Genomic DNA, 14063 nt, shown 5'->3' with positions numbered 1-14063 from the left:
TAGTGTCCAGCTTCTTGAATGTCGTTGGAGCTGCGGTCACCCAGGCAACTGGGGAGGATTCTATCACACTCCTGACTAGTGTCGAAGGGTGTGGCACTAGAAAAGCACATCAGATCAGGCAGCACCTGAGGAGCAGGAGAGTCACCGTTTCAAGCATAAGCCCTTCACTATTTGACTCTGACTTTCTAACATCTGCAGTTCTCACTTTCTCGCACGCCTCACTTGTACCTTGTAGACGGTGGACAGGCTTTGGGGAGTCAGGATGTGAGTACTCACTGCAGTATTCCTAGCCTCTGACCTGCCCCAGTAGCCACAGTATTTATATGGTGGGTTCAATTTAATTTCTGGTTAATGATTAATGGTAACCCACACAATGTTTTTACTGAGGTTTCAGTGATGCGTAACACCATTGCTTGTCAAAGGAGGATGGTTAGCTTTTCTCTTTTTCTCTCTTGTTGGCAATTGTGTAATGCAAATGTTACTTCCCTCCCTTGTCGGCCTACATTTGGATATTCTTCAAGCTTGCTGCTTAGATATGGACTTCTTCAGTACCTGGGGATTTGCAAATGGCCCTGAAACATTGTGCAATCATCAATGAGCAGCCCCACTTCTGATTACATGGTGGAGGGAGGGTCATTGATGAAGGAGCTGAAAATGAATGGGCCTAGCACCCTAGGAACTCCAACAATAAGGTTCTGGAGCTGAGATGATTGATCTCCAGTGACCACAGTGATCTCCCTATGTGCTCAGTATGACATTAACCAACAGAAAGTTTTCCCCTGGTCCCCACTGATTCCAGTTTTGCTAAGCCTCCTTCATGCCACACACTGTTAAAAACTGCCTTGATGTCACCTTATCCTCTGGAATTTAGCTGTTCTGTCCAAGTTTGAAGTAAGCCAATAATGAGGCCAGAAGATGAATGATCTTGGTAGGACCCAAACTGGGTATCAGAGAGCAGATTATCACTTAAGGTATGAATTTTCTTTATATGCCTGTCCTCCCAATCCACATGGACCTGAATTAGGAATGTCACCCCTTTGAGCAGGAACCCCCAAGGCACTGGCAGTCATTTCTTTTCTGAGAGTCATTTAGGCCTAAAAAAGTCCTAAAATTCAGTTCTGGGGAAGAGTCTGTGCCTGTGGAGTAATGATTTCTGTAAATAATCCAACCTGAATTGAATGCACTCTGGATGCACAACACCTACCTGCTCCCTAAGTAGATAATGCTTAGGAAAATCAGCACTTACATGTCAGAGCACTGATTGGGAACTGATTTGTCGACTGTCCTGAGGTTGAATTTGAGGCAATGTTTGTGAGGTCTTGGTCTAAGGTGAAGATAAAGCTAAACTTTTATTTTAAACACTTTTTGCATCTAGTTAAATATGTACATTACATACTACACAATATCCAAGTTAAAACTGCTTTAGCAGAGTCCTTTCACCATATGCTATGATCATGGCAGCATCAATGACAAGGCACCCTATGTACACGTTTGGGTGTTAGCCCTTACCTCTACAATTTGCACTAAATCCAAGAGAAATTTGTGTGAGAGAGTGGCTCAGTGTTTAGCACTACTGCCTTACAACACCAGGGACCCAGGTTCAATTCTACTGTCAGGTGACTCTCTGTGTGAAATTTGCACGTTCTTCCTGTATCTGTGTGGGGTTCCCTCCGACAGTCCAAAGTTGTGTAGACATATAGATTGGCCATGCTAAATTGCCAGGTGTGTGTAGGCTAGTTCGGTTATCTATAGGAAATGCAGAGTTATAGGGATAGTGTAGTGGGGTGGGTCTGGATGGGATGCTTCTTGGAGAGTTGGTGTGGACTTGATGGGCCAAATGGTCTGCTTCCACAGTGCAGGGACTCTGAAATTAGTCTAATTGAATTACCTATCCCATTTCTTCCCTTCACACTTTCTCTTCTTTTTCCAGTTTTGTTGTACATTATTAGGGAGGATATTCTATTTATCAGGTAATTTTCTGATGACACTTCAACATATGAAACCATTGGGAATATAAGTCAACTGTGTTTGATGTCTGTGTGTACTTCCAAATATTTGTAGCAAATCGAGATCAGTTAAATCTGATTTGATGCAAAGAATGAAATGCTAAGAAAGGCCCTACAGAACCAATTTCCAGACTTTTGGAGTTCCAGTTTTCTGATTTACCCTGGATATGGAATTCCAATGGAATCAATGCTTCATGCAAACTCATTTCACTCAAAGTTATGATTTTCAGGAATGAAACCTTGACTTTATTGATGATATCTTATGCACTACTCTATTCAGTAGGTTCTATAACTGATGACCTTATAAATCACCAAAATATTAAAGAAAATTACAGACACTTTTGAGAACATTGTAAAAGCTTTTAATAGTGACTGTAACTTGAGGACAGATAGAACTCTTGAACAAGCAAGATTTACAGGATGAGTTCAACTTCCTGGAGAATCCATAGACAATTTTATATGTGACTTTTACAGATTAGTTGAATTTGTGAATAAAGAGTCTTGCATCAGAATTCATAAGAGACAAGGGTGGCACGGTGCTTAGCACTGCTGCCTCACAGCGCCAGAGACCTGGGTTCAATTCCCACCTCAGGTGACTGACTGTGTGGAGTTTGCATGGCTCCCCATGTTTGTGTGGGTTTCCTCCCACAGTCCAAAAATGTGTAGGTTAGGTGAATTGGCCATGCTAAATTGCCTGTAGTGTTAGGTGAAGGGGTAAGTGTAGGGAATGGGTCTGGGTGGTTTGCGGGTTGGTGTGGACTTATTGGGCCGAAGGGTCTGTTTCCACACTGTAACTAATCTAATCATTTGTGGAGATGTCCATATGTTGGTGAGTTTATTTAACTGTGTGGAGTTTGCACATTCTCCCTGTGTCTGCTTGGCTTTCCTCCCACAGTCCAAAAATGTGCAGGTTAGATGAATTGGCCATGCTAAATTGCCCGTAGTATTAGGTGAAGGGGTGAAATGTAGGGGAATGGGTTTGGGTGGGTTGTGCCTCAGCGGGTTGGTATGGACTTGTTGGGCTGAAGAGCCTGTTTCCACACTGTAAGTAATCTAATCTAATCTAATTGTGATCAGAACTTTCAGAGTCTTGATTAAACCTTCTTTGGTCCAGGAAAACTTAACTTTAGAAGAAGATTCCAAATTATCTTGAAAGCAAAAACAGGAAAAATCACAGATGATCCCTGAGAGGCAAGAACAAACTTACCATAGGAGACCAACAGAATTTCTTAAGGTGCAATTACTCCAAACAGTGACATGCCAACCCAGCACTCAAAGTTAGCAAAGCATCAAAGTCAGTGACACACTGTGAACACAAATTCTTCACAGATAAAGAGAAGTTCAAGCTATGATTAAAAAAAAAGGTGTTGCAGTTCTGAAACAAAAAGGGTCACTTCCAAAGGGTGTGCAGAAGTCAGAAACAGTTTCAGAACAGCTGAAGCACTAGTGGGTACACAGGTAAAGAGTCTATACAGTTAATTACCCACCTCCATTTGAAAATACAAGTTTTTGGAGGAGATACCAAGGGGTAATAGGAGATCCAGCACCACCAACTGTGACTGTACTTATTTTGTCAACAGACATCTTGCTCAATTTGTTTAATAAAGGGGTGAATTTATCTTCTGTCTTATTGGATGGAATATCTTGAATTTACTATCAGTAGACCTACGTGTATGTGGTAAACAATGCAATTAAAGGAATGTGATGATTGTCACGAAAGCATAAAAATTACGGTACTTTCATGAATGTGTTCATCAGCCAGGACCAACAAAGCTCACCTTTGAGTAAGAATGCCTTTAAGCACACATCATGGTGTTTTTAGTTGTTATGGTTCAACCAGTTCACAAGAAAACCAGCATCAAAACCACCAAGAAAACACAATCCATTGAGAGACTTTGTAGGCCTTCCAAGTTTAAGAGCTGAACCTAAAAAGATATCCCAACCAGCAGGAGTCACTTATTTTGGGGATGGCGATTATTCACTCTATCAGTATTGAAAAAGCTGCAGATTTCAAAAGGCTACAGAAATGTTTCCATTTCTGACACCACGGAAGAACCCTCAGAGGATAGCTGTTTTCGAGATGTGAGAGACATCACACATATACTGGTTTGAAAATTAAGCAGTACAATTGATCTGAGATCATTGGTGATATTTCAGCAAACCAATCCTGACAGCATGATAGTCTGCTGCATATGGTCTTGACACAGAACAGTCAATACCATTAATGATATTGGTATGGAAAATATCTACTGCACCAGGCGAAAGGACACACAGCAGGAAGACATCTGAAACATTCAAACTGGTGACAGCTTTCAGTCACATGATGGTAAGGATAAAGCTACTTCCTTCATTAGCACAACTGTCTTCCGTGAAGGATATCCATGAAACCAAAGGTCTGCCAGTTAAGGTAATGGACCAATGGACCACCAAAACTCATCAACTAAGTCCTCAATGAAAGATACATGAGATCAACAATCCTCAAGCCATTGACCTACCCAATCTTCCAAGTCTGAAACAAATAAGTTCTGGAAGTGCTATGAAACCTCCAGATTACTTAAATTTATGAAGCTAGAGACTTGGGGGTGGGGGAAGGTTAAAAGGTGTAGTGCTAAATATATTACAGTTGTCTACATCATTGTCTATGTGATTAATGGAGAGGATAAAGATTGGGAGTGATGGGTTGATAGTGTGTACGATGTGTAAGACAACGGATTTGAAATCTATCAGCTATGCTGAAATCTCACCTATACTGATATAGCACAGTGACTAGATGGAACAACCATCAGTTTTGAGCAGTTTGAATTAATTGGGCACTAACACAGTCTCCTGCTGGAGACATGTAGCTTGTCTATCACCTATTAGCCATAGTCGATATGCCTAACATAGATCGTTAAACGAACAGATCCTACGGTTCACCATATCTGCACTGACCATGATGCTATTACAAGCTAATCACATTTGCCTGCATATTGTCCATATCCCTGTATTCCCTGCCTGTTCATGCATCTGTCTAAATGCCTCTTGAACATTGCTATTGTATCTGCTTCTACCATTTTTCTGAGCAATGCATTCCAGGCACCTACCACCTTCTGTATAAACACTTGTTTCGCATGTCTCCTTTAAACTTTACCAACACTTTCCACCCCGACCTCAAATTCACCTGGTCCATCTCAGACTCCTATCTCCCCTTCCTAGACCTTTCCATTTCCATCTCGGGTGATCGAATCGACATGGACATTTATTATAAACCAAACGACTCCCACAGCTAGACTGCACCTCCTCCCACCCTGCCCCCTGTAAAAACACCATGCCATATTCCCAATTCCTTCGTCTCCGCCGCATCTGCTCCCAGGAGGAACAGTTCCAAAACCGTACCACCCAGATGGCCTCCTTCTTCAAGGACGGCAATTTCCCCCCAGACGTAGTCGACGATGCCCTCCACCGCATCTCTTCCACTTCCCGCTCCTCCGCCCTTGAGCCCCGCCCCTCCAACCACCACCAGGACAGAACCCCACTAGTCCTCACCTACCACCCCATCAACCTCCATGTCCAACGTATCATTCGCCGTCATTTCCGCCACCTCCAAACAGACCCGACCACCAGGGACATATTTCCCTCCCCTCCCCTATCAGCATTCCCTCCATGACTCCCTCGTCAGGTCCACACCCCCCCACCAACCCAACCTCCACTCCCGGCACCTTCCCCTGCAACCGCAAGAAATACAAAACTTGCGCCCACACCTCCACCCTTACCTCCCTCCAAGGCCCCAAGGGACACTTCCATATCCACCACAAATTCACCTGCACCTCCACACACACCATCTATTGCATCCGCTGCACCCGATGTGGCCTCCTCTATATTGGGGAGACAGGCCGCCTACTTGCGGAACGTTTCAGAGAACACTTCTGGGACACCCGGACCAACCAACCCAACCACCCCGTAGCCCAACACTTCAACTCCCCCTCCCACTCCACCAAGGACATGCAGGTCCTTGGACTCCTCCATCACCAGACCATGGCAACACGACGGTTGGAGGAAGAGCGCCTCATCTTCGCCTGGGAACCCTCCAACCACAAGGGATGAACTCCGATTTCTCCAGTTTCCTCATTTCCCCTCCCCCCACCTTGTCTCAGTCAAATCTCTTGAACTCAGCACCGCCTTCCTAACCTGCAAACGCTTCCTGACCTCTCCGCCCCCACCCCACTCCAGCCTATCACCCTCACCTTGACCTCCTTCCACCTATCGCATTCCCAACACCCCTCTCCCAAGTCCCTCCTCCCTACATTTTACCTTAGCCTGCTGGACACACTTTCCTCATTCCTGAAGAAGGGCTGATGCCCGAAACGTCGATTCTCCTGTTCCTTGGATGCTGCCTGACCTGCTGCGCTTTTCCAGCAACACATTTTCAGCTCTGATCTCCAGCATCTGCAGTCCTCACTTTCTCCTTTAAACTTTCCCCCTCTCACCTTACACCAATGCCCCATAGTATTTGATGTTTCCACCCCGGGAAAACCTCTCTAGCTGTCCAACTTTAAGTACTTCTACCAGGTCCCTTCTCGGTGTTTGATGATCTAGTGAAAAAGATCCAAGTTTATCCAAATCAGGACAGATCCTGATAAACCTCTTTTGCACCCTCTCCAAAGCCTCAACATCCTTCCTATAATGTGATGACCAGAACTGCACACAATACTCCAAATGTGGCCTCACTAAAGTTGTATACAGCTGCAAGATGACTTGCTGATTTTTATACTCAGTGCCCCGATCAATGAAGCTAAGCATTCCGTATGGCCTCTTTACCACCTGATCCATTTGTTTTGCCACTTTTAGGGACCTATGGACTCACACCCCAAAATCCCTTTGTATATCAATCCTCCTAAGGACCCTGTCATTTAACGTATACTTTCCTTTTATATGTGCAGTCTCAAAATGCAGCACATCACACTTGTCCTCACAATTAACTAAGAACTAATATAACCTGTATATAATTACTGAGATGTAATAAACTATATCCTGTTATCAAAGATTTTGTGGTGCAGTCCCTTCCACTAAAGAGCTCCATAATTTAGCATAATAAAGAGGATTGGTGGCAACACTCTACCCTACCACAAGCTGCCATATGAGTAGATATTAAATTATATGAGTAGATATTAAACAAGAATTAATATGTTTTTCTTATGTATGAGATATATGTATACATGATATACCTCAAAGTCTGTGTCTGGTTTTGGTTCTGGTTAATTTCCAAGTAACCCATTCCTGCTGAGCCTAACCTAACACTGTTAGAGTCACATTTTCTTTGTCAATAATGGAGACTATCTGGCTTTCCCTTCTGGTCATAGGAATGTTCTAAACACATCAAGCAGAGGGCTACCTTGTCTAACATGAGGCATATGGTAAGCATTAGACCATTCAAAGCCATTTTAGCTTCTACCAAGCCCACGCAGATTTCTCAAGGGATACATAAGACCAGTTACAAAGCTGGACTTTTAAACAGAAGCTTTGGGGCTGTGAGACATTTACAATGAAAACCACAGCAAAATGAAAACAAGTGAAAAATGGTGGTTGAGGTCAGGGGCCACAAAAAAGGTTATATTTGCACCATATAAGAAGTCTTAAAAAGAAACAGTATAGTCATTTTGGTTGAAAAGTGATAATTACAGGTGAAGGAAGGTTAGATTATTAATTATTCTACCAATCGAGGGACATTTACAGTGCTGAGTTTTGGAGGCTCCAAGACTGAAATGGTCATTTGAAGATGTTTAGCATTTGACCGTCTGTCAAATAGTAGATGTACAGCTATAAATGTCATTTCGGGACAGTGGCACATTAAATAATATTATGGTGCCAGCTAAAGACATGGCACAAATGATGGCGTTTGGATGAATAATGTGTGACATATGAACAGCTGTCAGCTGTACAGCCAAATACTTATACAATACAATCATTGAACTAGACTTTGGCCTTAACAAAGAAGGTGGCCATCATAGAAAGAAGACTTCAGAGAAGAAAAATTTGCAGAAGATTTAGGAGAAATATAAAAGTATATCAGAGAAAAGTGTAAAAAAATTAAAGAGATAAGCCATAATATTGGGACAGATCTAGAAGGATAATATAGCAAAGGACTAACTGGATTTTTTTGAGGAAGGTGGCATCACTTACATAATCATTTGTGAATGGTAACTAAGAATCAATGAGAGATGAAACCATTATATTAGTAAGGAATGATGACAAAATACAGGAAATGCTCAGCAGGTTAGCCAGCATCGGTAGACACTTAAAGTTTCAGGTGAATAACCTTTAGTCAGAATCAGAAAAGGGACTTTTAAAAGACCTGGTATGTATATTTGATTAGTTAGGCCATTTTATGACCGAAAGGTCACTTAAGCTTCTGCATTGCCTCTGTGAGTTTAATTACTCACTGGTAATGTACTGCTGCATTACTACAGGTTTATTAGCAAGCAGTACAAGTCTTCAAGTATTTAAGACAGTGAAAATGATTTGGATTGAGATTAAAGTTCCATGGATTTACGTTAGTTAAAATTGAACCCAACAAGTCTCAAGTGACTTAAATAATAGTTTTCTGCATGGTAAGCAGTGGAACATAGAATACTAAGTAAATCAGAGTGAAGGAAGCAGGAAGAAGAATCTTTGCAATTAAAATATTTTCTGAGCATCCTGCTGTAAAATATTAAACTAATTTGGAACAAACCTGATGCAAATACATCTGGCATTCAAAATGACATGCAAGGCTAGAACTTTCTTTTTCTCATTCAGAGATGTTTCACATGATAAGCATTTATAAGTATAATTCCTCTGAATTAACTGACAAGAATACATTAAATCCAATGTATAATATCCAGGAAAGATGAGAATGAGACACCAGAGGGTTATAATTGATGGTCACATTGCCTTGCATAAGTAGCTAGCCTGTTAGCTTTTGGTGAAGTGCTAATGTACATAGTCAGTCATGTTTATAATTATGCAATGTAATCATACAGTCATATGGCTGAAATTTATAGAAATAAATTATAGTCCCACCACTGGGACAGAAACCATATCAGGAGCCTACACTGGTAGGCAGTGGTATTTTACCAATTTACCAATTAAGATGCCACCAACAATTGATAGATTTCCACCCAGGGACAATGGTCCAATCAGAAAATAAAGAGCTACTGAGTCTATAGGAAGGAGGAGAGAAGGGATCAAGGCAGATTTTGTTAACTGCTGCAGGAGCAAGCAGATCCTGATGATTTGTGGGTGAATGGTATCCACAGTCTGTCTTTGCAGTTGTAACCATGCAAAGTCCCTTCATTGCAGAGGCCCATGAAGTGGTCATAATGCAACATTTCCTCCATTGGGGATCCCCCTGCCAATGTGGTAGCATGACCTCTCATTTCCATTAAAATGCCATCAAAGGTGGAAAGTGACCCTTAACTGGTTGAATTAGTTGAGAGCTGGGTGACTGTATCAACTGGTAATATTCTGTGGCAACGGAAAGGTATCTAGCTCTCTCAAATACATTAACAGTATTCTTCACAACCAGCACATTTTCCAGAGGACTAGTAGAATCCAGACCCTATAGCCATTCAACCCATTAATTCCATGCTTGCTCTCCGTAGAAAAATCTACTCAGTCCTGTTCATTTATCACTTATCCTGTTCATTTATTTCTGTCACATGCCTATTCAGTTTCCTTCTGTGCCTCAAGATTATTGGAAAGACAGTTCTAACAAAAGTAAAGGAGTGCAGATGCTGGAGGTCTGATTTTAAAAGCAAAAAAGTGCTAGAGACTCGCAGCACGTCTGGGAGCATCTGTGCAGAGAAACTGAAACCCATTACTCTTCTTCACACCTGTCCTAATTTCTGAGTAGTTCTGACAGATATGTTCATCTCAGTTTTGCAACGTCTTTGTGAACAATGTATTAGAAAACACTCAAGAATTGTTGAGCCCTAGACTTCTAATTTCATAGAACATAGAACATAGAAAAATACAGCGCAGTACAGGCCCTTTGGCCCTCGATGTTGCGCCGATCCAAGCTCACCTAACCTACACTAGCCCACTATCCTCCATATGTGTATCCAATGCCCGTTTAAATGCCCAGAAAGAGGGAGAGTCCACCACTGCTACTGGCAGGGCATTCCATGAACTCACGACTCGCTGAGTAAAGAATCTACCCCTAACATCTGTCCTATACCTACCACCCCTTAATTTAAAGCTATGCCCCCTCATAATAGCTGACTCCATATGTGGAAAAAGGTTCTCATGGTCAACCCTATCTAAACCCCTAATCATCTTGTACACCTCTATCGAGTCACCCCTAAACCTTCTTTTCTCCAATGAAAACAGCCCCAAATGCCTCAGCCTTTCCTCATACGATCTTCCTCCCATACCAGGCAACATCCTGGTAAACCTCCTCTGCACCCGTTCCAGTGCCTCCACATCCTTCCTATAGTATGACGACCAAAACTGCACACAATACTCCAGATGCGGCCGCACCAGAGTCTTATACAACTGCAACATGATCTCAGGACTCCGGAACTCAATTCCTCTACCAATAAAAGCCAGTACGCCATATGCCTTCTTCACAGCAGTATTTACCTGGGTGGCAACTTTCAGAGATCTGTGTACATGGACACCAAGATCCCTCTGCTCATCCACACTACCAAGTATCCAACCATTAGACCAGTACCACATCTACTTGTTACTCTTACCAAAGTGAATCACTTCACACTTACCTACATTGAACTCCATTTGCCACCTTTCTGCCCAGCTCTGCAGCTTATCTATATCCCGCTGTAACCTGATACATCCTTCCTCACTGTGAACAACTCCACCGACTTTTGTATCATCCGCAAACTTGCTCACCCAACCTTCTAGCCCCTCCTCCAGGTCATTTATAAAAATGACAAACAGCAATGGTCCCAAAACAGATCCTTGCGGAACACCGCTAGTAACTGCACTCCAAAATCCATATACACCACATCTACCGCTTTACCCTCGTCCACCTCCTTAGTCACCTTCTCAAAGAATTCTATCAAGTTTGTGAGGCACAACCTGCCCTTCACAAAACCATGCTGACTATCCTTGATCACATTATTCCTATCCAGATGTTCATAAATCCTATCCCTTACAATTCTTTCTAAGACTTTGCCCACAACAGAAGTGAGACTCACCGGCCTATAGTTACTAGGGTTATCCCTACTCCCCTTCTTGAACATTTGCTATCCTCCAGTCTTCTGGCACTATTCCTGTAGACAACGAGGACATAAAAATCAAGGCCAATGGCTCTGCAATCTCCTCCCTTGCTTCCCAGAGAATCCTAGGATAAATGCCATCAGGCCAAGGGGATTTATCTATTTTCACCCTTTCCAGAATTTCCAACACCTCTTCCCTACATACCTCAAAGCCATCCATTCTAATTAATTATGACTCAATACTCACATCGGCAACAATGTCCTGTTCCTGAGTGAATACTGACGAAAAGTATTCATTCAGTGTCTCCCCAATCTCTTCAGCCTCCACAAGCAACTTCCCACTACTATCCTTGACTGGACCTATTCCTATCCTAGTCATTCTTTTATTCCTGACAGACCTATAGAAAGCCTTTGGGTTTTCCCTAATCCTACCAACCAAGGACTTTTCATGTCCTCTCCTTGCTGCTCTTAGCTCTCTCTTTAGATCCTTCCTGGCTACCTTATAACTCTCAATCGCCCCAATTGAACCTTCATGCCTCATCTTTACATAGGACGCCCTCTTCCCTTTAACAAGGGATTCCAATTCCTTATTAAACCACAGCTCCCTCACACAACCCTTTCCTCCCTACCTGACAGGTACATACTTATCAAAGACACTCAATAGTTGCTCCTTGAACAAGCTCCACATATCGGTTGCACCCTTCCTTGAAGCCTACTTTTCAGTTCTTGTTGGTCATTACCTCTATAAACATTGATTTCTGATTGAATGTCTATTGAAATTATTCACTTCTTGGAGACCTGAAATTGGTATAAAACAAAGGTTTTATCCTTGGAGATAAATTACTAGCATTTTTAGTTGATTAAGGGCCACGTTATTAACATATTCTCAGTGTTATGCAAATGGTTGCATGAAATCATCTTTTTCCTATAATATGATTTGAATTTAATTTTAATTATCCCTTGCTCACAAATTTTTTTCTCCATGTTGCTTAAGACATTAAATAATTCTGGAATTTTGTTCCTGCAGTAATTTCATCCTTTCAGAATTTTATCCAAGTAACTTTTATTGTGAGCCTAGACTTTGTACAGTGACAATATATTCAATCATGTGCAGTCAAGAGGAAGTGACTGAACAGCGCTGTATTAAAACCAAACTTGTCACTATATCATTCCTGATGAAGGGCTTTTGCCCGAAACATCGATTTTCCTGTTCCTCAGATGCTGCCTGACCTGCTGTGCTTTTCCAGCACCACTCTGATCTAAACTCTAGTTTCCAGCATCTGCAGTCCTCACGTTTGCCCACTATATCATACAATGTCTATAAAGGTACAATTTCTAGCACAATAGTTCAGTAAAATTTGAACTCCTCCCATCCTATCTTCTATTCTGTTGAGCACATACAAGTAACTGGACAAAGAACTACTGAGCCCATTTTTGGACATTATTCTGCTGCATTTTGGTAAGGCAAATCAGGGCAGGACTTAGGCACTTAATGGTAAAGTCCTGGGTAATGTTATTGAACAAAGAGATCTTGGGGTGCAGGTTCAGAGTTCCTTGAAAAGGGAATCACAGATTGAAAGGGTAGTGAAGAAGACAGCTTTTGCCTTTATTGGTCAGTGCACTGAGTGTGGGAGTTGAGAGGTCATTTTGCAGCTGTACAGACATTGGTCAGGCCACTTTTAGAATACTGCATTCAGTTCTGGTCTCCCTGTTAAAGGAAAGATGTTGTGAAACTTGAAAGGGTTCAGAAAGGATGTTGCCAAGATTGGAGGATTTGAGCTATAGTGAAGGGCTGAATAGACTGTGACTATTCTCCTTGAAGTGTTGGGAGGCTGAGGGGTGACCTTTTAGAAGTTTATAAGATCATGAGAGGCATAGATAGGGTGAATAGCCTAAGTCTTTTCCCTAGGTTAGGGGAATCCAGAATTGGAGAGCATTGGTTTAAGGTGAGAGGGGAAAGATGTAGAAGGAACCCAAGGGGCAACTTTTCATGTAGAGGATGGTGTGTGAATGGAATGAGTTGCCAGGGGAAGTACAATTACAACATTTAAAAGGCATCTGGATGGGTTCGTGAATAGGAGGAGTTTAGAGGGATATAGGCCAAATGGTAGCAAATGGCACTAGATTAATTTAGGGTATCTGGCCAGCATGGATGAGTTTGACTGAGGGGTCTGTTTTTGTGCTGTATGAGTCTATGACTCATAGATGGGGCAACATAGCATTGGATCAATAATATATCTGAGGCATCAGGTGAATATAACAAGATCTTAAATAATTTTTTTCTGAGGCCATATTTTCAGGCAAAGGTTGAACTGAGGATCAGCATGCCAAAATTGAGTACTGAAGGAACTGCAATGTGATGAGGTGGAACTAGTATTCAAACATAATTGTGCATAACGCACTTAAAATAATTAGCATTTAAATATATTGAGATAAAATTCAAGAAATTACTCGATCTCCATGGGTTGCAAAGAAATGTGATCAGCTCATGACAGCAGAACAGTGGAAACCATTACTACAGCAGCAAGCTTTAAAAATGGACTATTATACTTGCCTTTTTCATAATTTATGGATTTCAATAATGCATTTCTACCAGCAGCCCCCTTGCTATAATCAGCAATTTCCAATTTTCTCTTCCAGCAAACACAGCTAAGGTTTTTATCGAGGTACAAGATGAAAATGACCATGCTCCTGTTTTCACCAAGTCTCTCTACCTCGGTGGGGTAACTGAAGATGCCAAGACGTTCACCACTGTGCTGCAAGTTGAGGTGAGTGGAGGTGAATTTACTGAATATCTGAAGCACTTTGTGGATCTTGATGGCTGCTTTCATCACTCGGTTGCTTTAAAAAGCAATGGAAATTT

The 14063-nt window shown here is 42.0% G+C and overlaps 1 protein-coding gene across 1 annotated transcript in view; it reads left to right on the top strand.

The window, feature by feature from the left end:
* Positions 1-14063, top strand: part of pcdh15b (protocadherin-related 15b) — a 1519471-nt gene that overhangs the window by 1398998 nt on the left and 106410 nt on the right. Inside the window, exon 33 of the mRNA XM_072557866.1 lies at positions 13841-13968. Coding sequence (XP_072413967.1) covers positions 13841-13968 — 128 coding nt within the window. The remainder of the gene's footprint in view (positions 1-13840; positions 13969-14063) is intronic.

Source organism: Chiloscyllium punctatum, chromosome 38 (assembly GCF_047496795.1).
Source record: "Chiloscyllium punctatum isolate Juve2018m chromosome 38, sChiPun1.3, whole genome shotgun sequence".
NCBI classification, from domain to species: Eukaryota; Metazoa; Chordata; class Chondrichthyes; order Orectolobiformes; family Hemiscylliidae; genus Chiloscyllium; species Chiloscyllium punctatum.
The sequence above is the reverse complement of the archived record's forward strand: the minus strand, read 5'-3'. Positions and strand labels throughout refer to the sequence as shown.